At 39.9% G+C, this 12,073-nt stretch overlaps 1 protein-coding gene across 1 annotated transcript; it reads left to right on the top strand.

The window, feature by feature from the left end:
* The first annotated feature begins 184 nt into the window (after positions 1-184).
* On the top strand, positions 185-11,751 carry GLE1 (GLE1 RNA export mediator). Its single transcript, XM_027471101.3, has 16 exons — positions 185-442; positions 996-1,217; positions 2,026-2,151; positions 2,411-2,559; positions 2,719-2,779; positions 3,532-3,786; positions 4,508-4,736; positions 4,987-5,099; positions 6,076-6,145; positions 6,502-6,644; positions 7,523-7,713; positions 7,978-8,107; positions 8,440-8,544; positions 9,630-9,712; positions 9,891-9,954; positions 10,647-11,751. The coding sequence occupies exons 1-16, from the start codon at positions 200-202 to the stop codon at positions 10,713-10,715; spliced, it is 2,253 nt and encodes a 750-aa protein (XP_027326902.3). The 5' UTR covers positions 185-199; the 3' UTR covers positions 10,716-11,751.
* The last annotated feature ends 322 nt before the right edge of the window (positions 11,752-12,073 follow it).

Here is a 12,073-nt window from a genome sequence, read left to right as displayed (position 1 = left end):
GAGAAAAAAAAAAAAAAAAAAGGTGCAAAACCAAAAAAATCCGTGGGCATTTTGTCCGCGCAGGCGAGGAAAATCCGGACCTTTTAATGCCCCCTGCCTGCAAGCCGGACTTCCCGCGGTACTCCAGGTTCGTCTACAGCCCCATCCCCGCCGCCACATCCCCCCCCTCCGCCGCAAGCCCACGCAAAACGAGGGCAAAATGGGCAAATCCGTCACTCCCTCGGAGCCCGGCCCCTTCCTTTGTGAGGTGTGGCCGTGGGCGGGACTCGAACCCGCGGCCTGTGGCGCCCCGGCAACGGAAGCGGGAGCGGGGCCGAGGCTCGGCGGGGCTGTTGTCGGCGCGGCCATGCAGCAGCGGCAGCTCCGCTGGGACACGCTGGAGGCTCTGCGCAACTCCAGCAAGGGCCGCCTGAAGTACTGCCGCCACTGGCTGCGGGACGAGGTGAGGGGTCCGGGACGCAAGTCCTGTGAGGGGCGGCTGAGGGAACTGGGGGTGTTTGGGCTGGAGAGGAGGAGGCTCAGGGGAGACCTCATTGCTCTCCACAACTCCCTGAAAGGAAGCTGTGGGGAGCTGGGGGCAGCCTCTTCTCACAGGTAACCAGTGGTAGGACCAGAGGGAATGGCCTCAAGTTGCTTCAGGGGAGGTTCAGGTCGGAAATGAGGAGACATTTCTCATCAGAAAGAGCAGTCAGGCATTGGGACGGGTTGCCCAGGGAGGTGGTGGAGTCACCGTCCCTGGGGGTGTTCAAGGAGAGGTTGGACGTGGTGCTGGGGGATATGGGTTAATGGGTGACAGTGGTGGTAGGGGGGTGGTTGGACCAGGTGATTTTGGAGGGCCAAGCTTAGGGATTCTGTGAAAGCTGACAGAAGAAATGGGAAGTGGGGTGCTGAACCGCTGTTATGAGGCACCTGCTGACCCGTGCGGGTGTTCTCAGCAGTGTTTGTTCACGCTTTCTTGCTGTGCTCTGAGCTCACAACAAGTGTTCTCTCCCAAGGATGTCTTGGAAGGATGCATGTCGCCTCTCATGTTGTCCTCTTATTCTGGCTGGGTCCTGGACAGAATAGTTGAACGGTCAAACCAGGAAATTACACCATCCAAAACTTCAACACCTAACAAATCCACTCCCCGTACAAACCAGCTACCTCTTGAGAAGGTCACATCTGCCAGCCACCAGGGCTCTTCACCGCTTTCATCTACAGTGCTGAGCGAAACAAAGGTAGCTCTCTAATTATAGCCCAAATGTGAGCAGCTGTGTGGAAAAAGTATGTTAACTTGCTGCCATGAATTGCCTGACAGAGGTTGGTTTGTGCTCTGTTAATTTGTTTGTGAGGAAAAACATGCTTAGTTCCAGCTATTTTAATTTTTTTAGCATAGCCAGGGGATGCTAAAATTGGTACTCAGATCTTCCTGAAATAACTTTCACAGCAGGCCAAAAGCAAGCTCTTTTTCACCATAACTAAGGAAAATCTCATTGGCGTTATTATAGTTATGTGGATTAGTAGTATGGGATTCATCCATGAGGAAGGATATGGTCACAGAGTAGGATCAGGCCTGTTGTAAGAGTCTGTGAGTGCTCTCTTTGGCTCTTCTGTCTCTTCTCTGGAGCCGTTGAATGACTGAGAGGTGTAACGGCTCTTCCTGAAGAATGTTTCAAAGCATAAACTATCTTGGTTTCCTGCAGTGTAACATCTTCAGTGAATGTAGAGAGAACCTGGGGTGTCTGTCTAGCCTTTTCAGGTGATGATAGTGAGCTCTTGTGAATGTCGTAGAGACTATTGGTATCTGCTGCCAATTTTACTGATTGGGAAGAGCGACTATCACAACCTCGTGTGGGTGCTGGAAGATACTCAAAATTGTGAGATTACACTTCTGGGTTGTTTAACTACTCTAAAACTTGTGTGTTGGTTGACTCCTTTGTCTGTTTATGTAACGTGTACTTTAAGAGACTTGATTTACCTGTATTCCTCCATGAATTTCTGATACTATATTCAGTCACTGATTCTACTCATATGCTAACCACGCAGGGAAATAATGGTCTTAGTCTGCTGGAAATGGATCAAGAAGTCCTTCCAACACTACTTCCATCTAAAGTTACGGAAGTTGAAGGCTGCATTCGGATGTATGAAGAGATGTACAGGTTGAAAGGAAAGGTAAAAATAAATAAATAAATAAATAAAAATAAAAAAGGGGAGTGAGGAGCTGAGGTGTATGTGAATCACGGAAGAGCTATATAACCAGAGGTAACAATGCTCGAGTTAAAAGAACTGAGCAGTTGTTTACTCTCTAAGGTTTAGCATAACCTCAAGTGGACCACATTAGCTGTCTCTAGGTAATTTCATTTGTATTTTCTTCTGGTGCGTTCTGGTGGTTCTCACAGTGTGCTGCTTCTGGCACCTTTGCAATCTGCAGGAGGGGCTCAGGCAGCGGCAGGAGCAGCAAGAGCAGATGGTGAGGGCAGTGTATGACCTTGCAAGTGAGCAACTGAAGCGTTTTGATGAACTGAAGGAGCTAAAGCAGCATCAGGAATTCCAAGATTTGCAAGAAGTGATGGAGAAGAGGTGAGAATAGCACCAGTATCCTTAAAATACTATAGCATCTAACCAAAGTGATGGTTAATTCTTAAAAATGTTTAGAAGTAACTTGTTGAGTGTTTGTGTTTGTATTTTATTGATTGTGTCTTTAATAGACTCTCCCCCCCCCCTTTTTGTGTATTTTAGCTTAAAGGAAACTCAGGGACAGCAAGAGAAGTTGAAGGAAGAACACCGACACAGAGCAAAGGTCTGAGACTTGTAACAGTTTTCTTTCATAAAAGAGCATGGCTACTTGGTAGGAACTAGAAAGACCAGTTGATTTATTTATCTATATGTAGTATTTCCGGGGTGAGAACATATTTTCTGGTGCTGTTCCAGGCACCTGCTGTGTTGTTGAGGAAATGCAGTACAGGCACATGCCTTACAGGAGAAGAACAGTGGAGTCTTTAACTAAATTAACTTCCATTCAAAGTTTGCTGATCATGCTTGAACTAGGGCTTGGCTCCTGCTGTATGATTGGTCAAGATGTTGTCTTGATGATTAAGGTGTTAGTCTTTAAAGATTAGTTTGCCTTTACTACTTCCATAGAGATGGGGTCTTGTGTATAAAAGTAGCATATTGTGATGTTCTTAGGCCTATCCTTACAACATCGTCTGTTAATTTATTTGAGAAAACTTGAATATATTTATTTTATGTCTTAAGATTGAATCTGAATCTTTTTATTTTTTTTCCTAACTCTGTGGCAATCAAACAGTCCTGAGATTCCTTGTGAACCTCTTATTCTCCAGCCCTGAGGCTCCATGGATGCTGTAGGCAGCAAAATTTATCAATCATGCTATCGCAGCTTCTGTGGTACTTCTGTGTTCAGAACCACGTTCAGACTACAGCTGGTGAAAAAAATTGTTTGTTTTCCCCATCTGCAGTTCCTTTCATTAAGCTAGGAAGGACCTGTAAAGCTAGAGTTGCTTAACTCTGTGTCTGTTTTCTTTCTCTCCCTAGGTATTAAATCTAAAACTGCGTGAGGCAGAGCAGCAGAGGCAGCGTCAGGAGGAGCTGGAGCGTTTGCGTAAGGAAGAAGGCCAGGAAAGATTGCGTCGCCTTTATTCTATCCAGGAGGAAGTGCTACAGCTTAACCAGCAGATTGATCCCAATTACAGACACAAAGACTTGCCAAAAATTGATCTTTCTGCATACAGTAGTCGAGGCAACCAGATCTGTGGGCTGGTGTCAGGACTCATCCGCACCACTAGTGAGGTAGTGGCTCTAGGGTTGTTTTTAACTGTGCTTCTCCTTCCTTTTGAAGCTCCCTGTAATTGTCTTCAAACGCAGCTTATTTTGAGACAGTTAACTAACATGTCACAGAAATGTTTTTAGATGTTTGGCCTATAAAGCAGCTAATTCAAAAGGCACGTTCTCTTCTTTGACACTTTAGCTGTGTGAAAATGGCTTATAAAAATGCATGAGGATTTCTGCAAGAGCGACTGGTTATTAAAGTAGTGCAGCTCTTGATGCTATTAAGTTCCTTCTTGAGGAAACCATGGAAGTGGAGTGGTTCATAAATTATTAGAGAGAAATACTGAATGTGGTAGGGTGCTCCTATCTTAGTAAGCGTTTTTACAGGAACTGTGTTTCCATGAAAAACACTTTCTCTATGTGAAGGTGAGATACAAACCTTGAAAAATTAAACGCTGTAATAATGCTCATCATCTGTTCCAATTTGTCACGGGTATCTTCCTGCAAAGGAAGCCATCTAGTCTTTGCACTGGGGTTCCATTCCGCAAAGTGTGTTATTAATTTTTGTTTTCCTAAGATCTTGTGAGATCTATTCATGGACTGAGACAAAGTTTATGTACAAATAAAGGAGAAAAAGATTTTCACTAAAAGAGAATAAAATACATAGTTGGCTCCTGGATTTTATGAAAATTAGTGCTTCAAACGTTTCAAATGTTTTATTGCCTTCTTTATTTCTTGATAGAGAGGTTTCCCTACTCAAGTGGATGTGGCCAATACTGAACGAGCACTGCAGGAAATGCGGGGGCTGATATCCAGCATGCAGCAAGAAATCGCTGCAGCTGTGGAAGAAAAAAAGAGGAGAGATGAAGAGGAAAAGAGACAGAAGCAGCAAGAGTTACTGAAAAAATCGCAGATGAAAGCTCAAAGCACTGCCCCTGCACAGCTGCCAGGGGGAAAGCAGACGAAGGAAGGTTGGTTGTTACTCTCTCCCTGCCATTTCCTCCTTATACAATTTCTTACTGTTTTGCCAAATCCTATTTTGGTATCTTATTGTGGCAATGATGTACCTTCTCATAGCTTTATTAGCACAACTAACGGCATGGATACAGGACTGCCAGCAGCAAACTATCTGATGCATAAGCTGACTTAAATCAGGTGTTCTAGATTTTTGGGTCTTTGTTAATCTCCTGATTTTTAATATTTTATTTTTCTTTTTATTAGGACTTCAAGTTAAGACAGACGAAAGTATTATGCGCTGGTACCAGGAGCTTCAAGATGCTGCAAACCAGTGTGTCACTTCTTTCAGTGAGATAAGCAACTGCAAAGACAATGAGGTACAAACAAATGATTAACACTGTTGAAGAGGGATTATCTTGATCTCTAGTGGAAGAAGGAGAGCTTTCATAAAAAACATTTCTAACAGCAGCTTCTGTTAAGTCTGCTCATCCTTGCTGTCATAGTAGTAATGAAAAAAATATATTAATCTGTCAAAAAAAAACAGGAGCTGTAGAGCAGAATTGCAGCCTACTTTTTAAATTCTGCAGGTTACTTATTTTCTGCAGTTTTAACAATTTGGATCGGACTGCTATAGAGCATTAAAAGACAATGCTGTGTGCTGCTTCTAACGAATTACTTCTCACTCTCTCTTGCTTTTGTCACTTACTTTACATCTTGGTATGACTCAAACCTTGAAACAGAAAACTGTTGAACAGTGGGTTCTGAACATTTACGTTAGTTTATTTTCTTCTAATGTTTCTCAGTTATATTCATTTATCATATACTCTACAGCAGAATAATCTTTACTCATTTAAGTCTTGAACATCAATTCAAAATGCAAATGAAACAAAACCTGTTATATGCTGCCCATTCTGTCTTTTCCTCCCAGTACGTTATGTGCATTTGAAAATCCATTAGATGTGTCCTGAGGCAAAACTAACCTACTTGTCTGCTGCTGGCCTTCTGTGGGTATCTTCAGGTCTTAAAGATTGTGGCTGTAGGAATCTGGCATCTTACTGTCTCAGGAAGTGTTTTTTACTCATGTTTCTGGTCCTCTAGGTACATATAACGGTTAAATTAAACGCTAGGTATTCTGGAAATAAATATTCTGACCTCAGTTCTGTGAGATTAGATTCTGTAGTATTTTCAGTGGATTTAATTCAGCTAAAGATGCGTTAGGATTTAGGGCTGAATTCCTCCTTTCAGAATTTGGACCATAATGTATATACTGCATAAGTGAAACTCTGCCTTTCAGTCTTGATCAATTCTATTGCCTTTAAAGTTTTTTTAAAATGTTTTGTTGTTGTTTTGCAGGTTAAGAAGATAAAAACGGACTTGCAGAAAGCAGCTACGATCCCTGTTAGCCAGATCTCTACCATAGCAGGTCAGGAAAACACGAAGAGCTCAATCCAACCGTAATGCCTTTAGGTTTTAGTAGATTTTAGAAGAACACAGTGTATCCAAGGTTTCTATAATTACCCTTACAGAAAAGAGCTGGCGTAGGAAGAGGCCAAGTCTTTGTAGCACAGTGTTTGCTTTTGTTTTTAGAGTCTGTTGCCTCCCTGAGAAGCCTCTTGCTTCATCGTAATTCAGTTTCTTTAATCAGATGTAGCAAATGAGCAGTTGGAGGTGCCTTGCCCTTTAGGGTGTGGGTCCAGTTTTTGTGCAGTTGATGCGATCTTTTTAAGGCTTGTCTTTTTCCTAACCTTCTGTCTCCATACATTCCTGATATATTTACAGGCTCTCAGCTGAGAGAGATATTTGACAAGATCAATAACCTGCTCTCTGGAAAGTCTGTTCAGAGTGGAGGGCGAAGTGTATCAGTGACTCAGCATCCACAGGGTCTGGATTTTGTTTATTACAAACTTGCAGAGAAATTTGTGGTGAGAAACTCTTCTCTTTTTTGGGGTGGCAAAGGTAGCTGGTGCTTTAGGAAGCTCTTTTGGTCATTGTCCTCCCTATTCAACAAACAAAATTACTAGGCATATGTTAACGTTCATATTGTTTAGAGAAAGTGCTTTAAGGATTAAAAAAGCAACAATGAAGGAACTTTTTTTTTCTCTTTTTTGTCTCTCCTTCCACTGTTTTATCTTTTCTAAGAGAAATTATTATTTGAAATTCCAGGCTTACATGCTGCAAAATCTTAACTAGTTTTATAGAATAATAGTGGAGAAAAGGTTGATAGTTATTTATGATCTATGACAGAACTGTACACCTGCTCTAAAACCTACATCTTGGCAGAATTGGAGGAAAAAGAAGAAAGCTCACAAGAGTCAAGCTTCTGTCCCTGCTGTGCAGTTAGCACCTCCCAAAAATGTTGTATCATTGTTTGAATTGCTTTTTGAAGTTGGCAATATTCTTTTTTCTGTTCTTTATTTGGTAAATTTGGGTTGTTTCAGACTTTAATTTGTCAGTACAGAGACAAAAAACATGCAAAAAAAATTCCCATGGACTAAAACTGTGACTGAATTTGTAAACATTAGAATATGGTTGTTTGGAGTAAAAATGTCTGTGCAGCCTTGCACTTTGTGCCTGAAGATGCTAACTCCTTTTTTGAGTCCTGGGCCAAGTTTGTCATCTTCTGTGGGAGCTGATGACACAGGGCCTTATCAGCTTTTTTGCGGGTGGCTACAATAGTCATAGAAACATTAGTAGGGGCTAATTACAACAAAGGAGATGGGACAAAAAAAAAATCTTTTCAATTTGTTGTCTGAAAAATGTCTTGGAGGGGTGAGAACAGACTTTTCTTTCCCCCTCCCAGAGTCAAGGAGAAGAAGAAGTAGCTTCTCACCGTGAGGCAGCTTTCCCAATTGCTGTGGTGGCATCCGGAATCTGGGAAATACACCCTCGAGTCGGAGATCTCTTTTTAGCTCATCTACACAAAAAGTGCCCGTATTCTGTGCCATTCTACCCTGCCTTCAAAGAAGGAACCTCTATGGAAGAGTATCAGAGGTAAATTTATTACTGGACTTCGTCAGCATGCACTCAACAAGGGCTAAGGCTATTCTTGTGAGTGAACTCTGCTTTTCCCCATCTCTAATTACTTAGGCACTGCGACGTGCTTGCATAGGGTCTGGAGGTTTACTCACAAGTGTGCAGTTCCCCTGATTCTGCACCCCTGGAGAATATTTTTCAGAACCTCTGGAAATGTTTTTAGGGGTAATGGATGTGAATGTGTTTTGCTGTCCTAATACTGGAACATCTTCTCATACTTAGGATGCTCGGATATCAATTTAAGGATTCTAAGATAGAAGAGCAAGATCATTTCCTTAAACGGATGTCAGGACTGATTCGTCTTTATGCTGCTATCATTCAGCTTCGGTGGCCTTATGGAAACAGACAAGGGGTATATGTATATGATGTTATAATTATAACCGTTAGTATCCCAAGAGTCTATTAAATGTATTATAAACTTGATTTGCAGCTGAACCTAAACCAACTTATAATAAATTTGAAGAGACATGGTCATAATTATACCAAACAAGGCAATGCAAAGTACTTTGTATCATCGACCTTTACTTACTTACTAGGTATTTTCATAACAGTCATGTTGGATGTAAGGCTATCATAAAACAACTTTATAAAAGTGAAAAGAAGTCTGAAAGCTGTCTGTTTTGATAAAAGCATTTTGCATATTGTAAAACAAGTGGTGGTTAGCTTTCTTGTATTGCTTTATAGACACATCCTCATGGGCTGAGTTATGGATGGCGCTGGCTTGCTCAGATGTTGAACATGGAACCTCTGGCAGATGTGACAGCTACACTTCTTTTTGGTTTTCTGGAGGTCAGTGATGTATGAGTCTACTTAGCAGCAGCAAAACACTGGGAAATGACATAACCAAACATTCTATTTCCTTTTTTAAATTTTCCTTCTTTTTTAAATAAAAAAGTCATTATAGTTTATGAGACAAGACAGTAAATTGGTGAATTGGTGGCTAAAGGGATCTAAACTGGAGATACTGTAGTGTCTGAAGGGATTATTGACTGAGGTGATGTTTGTTATGATTTTTAAGAAGAGTTGTTTTTTTTTTAACTTGTCCATTTTCCGTCAGAAGGGAAGATGAATAATTCCAGATTCTTGCTAATACAGCCTTGGAGTTTGAATTATTTAAAAAAATGGTTTACCCAGACCACGTGCAACTACTGTTATATTTTCCTTTAAAAAAAAAACAAACAACGGGAACCTTAAAAAAAATAGTTGCATGCTCCTGTAAGAAGGTTTGCTAATCACTTGGCACCAATTCATACAATGCAATGCAGAATGTAAGGTCCTGTGTCCTTTCCAGATGAATTACTTTATAAGACAGGATGGGTTTTTCAGGTTGGAAAGGACAGAGTCTGATATACATGTATATTAATCCATACCCCAGGATATGTAGCTCTCCTAAATAAGAGCCAAAGCTGAAGGCTGGAGTCAAGGGAGATGCATTATCAAACAGAAGCAGCTTTTGTGCTTATTAAATGCCTTCTAAAGATTGTATGCAAAGAGAGAGTAAATTACAAAGCGAAATACACCAGAGGCATTCTGTAAGCTGGCTATATGAATAAAATTGATAAGTACATATTGCACTAATCAAGATTGGTAAATGACCACAGTACTCCTTAGCAAATGCTATTAGGGAAGGCTGTTAATTTTGAAGGGAGATTGGAGTGAGAGGAATTACAACATCAAATGGGTATTAGTGATGACCACCCAGTCAATGACAAGAAAAGGTGATTGTGCTGGCAGTAGGGCAAATTAGAACCTTTGTTTGTTTTATTGTAGGTATAGGTATTTATCTTAATGTCTGAATTAAATATTAAGTGATTGATATTGGACAGGTTCACTGAAAGTGTTATGCTATTCTGAGACCCGATTCTATACCGTAGGTATGTGGTAACGCTCTCATGAAACAGTATCAGATTCAGTTCTGGAAAATGATGTTGCTGATCCGAGAAGACTACTTCCCAAGGTATGATGCTTGTTTTTAGGAATGTGAAATAATCCTTGTTTTTACATTTTGGGTGTTTGGTGTTTGCTCTTAAAAGACTCTTCCCTCTTTTCCTATTTCTGACATTCACCTCCCTATCCACTTGCAAATAAAACTCAACTTTCTAAATAGATTTTGAGACATGCTGTTCTTTCTGCAGGATTGAAGCAATTACTAGCTCTGGACAGATGGGCTCTTTAATGCGTTTCAAGCAATTCTTGGAGGTAAAGCAATTTTTTTCAGTTTTAGAGTGACTTTTTCCTCCACTCCGTTCGATATATGCATCATTCCAATAATGATGTTGGCACTGCTTGCAGCACACTAGATAGTCTGGACCTGTAACTATGATGTAACCTGTCTTTCACTTACTGAATTCTCTTAATGATAGTTACGATGTCAAACATCTTGCTTCTTTCTTACCTCACATCTGTTGTTCTCAGTGGAAAATTATTTTGGTTATAATTGATGTTCACTGAGAATAGTTGCAGTGAGAGGAGACACAGGCTGAGAACGATTCTGCTGAGTCATTTCTGTAACAGCTCATTTTCATCAGTGGTTTGCTTACTTTTTATGTTGTCCTGATTAGATTGTGAGGAAGCAGACATTTTGAGCTGCTCTTTGTAGCGTCTGTTAGCATTGTATTTTGTGTATGTATTTTTTAGAGAAAACTTGCAGAACTGTTGAATACTTCTGTTTTGTGTTGTGAATGTCGTCTTAAACTAGAGCTATCATATTTTAATATCATAGTTTGTACTTTAATTTCAAAACAAATTTTGATACTTTGTTAGCAATGCTTTGGATGTGTGCAATAAGAGCCGTCAAAATTCCTGAGAAGAGATTGCAAACCAAGATAACCCATTTCTTTCTCCCCCCCCCTTTTTTTTTTTTTGATTTTTTTGTTGTCTTCTCTTACTAGGAATGTCTACAGAAGAAGGAAATTCCATTACCAAAGGGCTTTCTGCAGCCTTCCTTTTGGAGGTCATAAATCAGCATGTACTTCTTCCTCCCTGGATGTCAGTGCTTTCAGACCTGGCTTCCTGTTTACATATAGAGGCAAAACAAATTCATTTTATATTTGGGTGGATGAGGAGATTATGTTCAACACATGTGTTAAAGTGTAATTCATTACATTTTATGTTGAATAGAACAAAATCTTAATTTGTTGGAAATGGATAAAGCTGTTCTTTATTTTGGATTTGTATAGGTTTTTATATACTAAATTATGTAAAACTGAGAATTTTCCTTGGTATGCTCAAACATGTGGAAGGTAGTTTACATACAGTATTCTGGTAACTTCTGGATTTCACTATAAACACTTGGACTGAAAATTTGCTCAGTGCTATTCTGTTCATGGAAGTGAAAATACCTCAAAGCTTTACGAAGTCTTAACATAGTTAATCAGTCTCAGAAACTTACTGGTGAAACTTTATTATTTATTGTGTCAAGCTTTTGTAATTCACTTTCCGTTATGTTGACGTAACTTGCATCCTGTTTGTGGCAACAACATCTTAAAACTACTGAGGGACTGGTAAAAGGTACTTGGCCTAGCATCGTGAACGTTTCTCTCTGTTGAATGTAACTTTGCTCCAAGAGGCATTGTTCTTGATCTAAGAGAGGTAGACTCACTTTTTAAAACTTTGTGTGGATTTTTATGGGGAAAAAGCAGAGTTCCTGAAACTACAGAAATTGTGTCCACTATCCATTAAGTGATTGAAAGCTAATAAGCAATTTTATTAAAAAAAAATAATAACAGTGAAACAGTGCATTCATCTAAACACTTTGGCTGATGTTCTGTCATCATTGAGGGGGAAATGGTATGCTTGAGTTACCTATGGTGCATTGACTTATATTTTATAATGACCATTTTATAGAAATATATTTCTTACTTTTCACTGTTATGCCATTTTTATGTATGAAGTACTGTAATGCTTTTATACCAATGGTGAATTATTCTGAGAATAGTTCATTCTAGAAATCTGTTTAAATTTAATATTAAAGTGTGATTATTTTTTTCTCTTTAATCTGATGCAGCGTGTTTTTCTGCGGCCATTGGAGAGTACATAGTACGGGGGATCAGGGTCGTGGGAGATTTGTTTGATAGGTATTGCGCTGTTTTTGAACTATTTTGATAGTCTTCAAGATGAGAAAATCTGCTGCAGAGTTCTAGAAAGCAGTACGTGATTTTTTTTTCAAAATACTGTTACAAGTTAAAATTATTATTTTTACCAGATTGTTCTTCGATAATCCTAAACATTTCACACTTTGAAGCTGTAGAATGTGGATTTTTGAGGGGGCCATATGACAATCTGAATTTGATTTTTTTTTTTTTTTTTTACATAGCCC

This window comes from Anas platyrhynchos, chromosome 18, assembly GCF_047663525.1.
Source record: "Anas platyrhynchos isolate ZD024472 breed Pekin duck chromosome 18, IASCAAS_PekinDuck_T2T, whole genome shotgun sequence".
Lineage (NCBI taxonomy): Eukaryota > Metazoa > Chordata > Aves > Anseriformes > Anatidae > Anas > Anas platyrhynchos.
The sequence above is the reverse complement of the archived record's forward strand: the minus strand, read 5'-3'. Positions and strand labels throughout refer to the sequence as shown.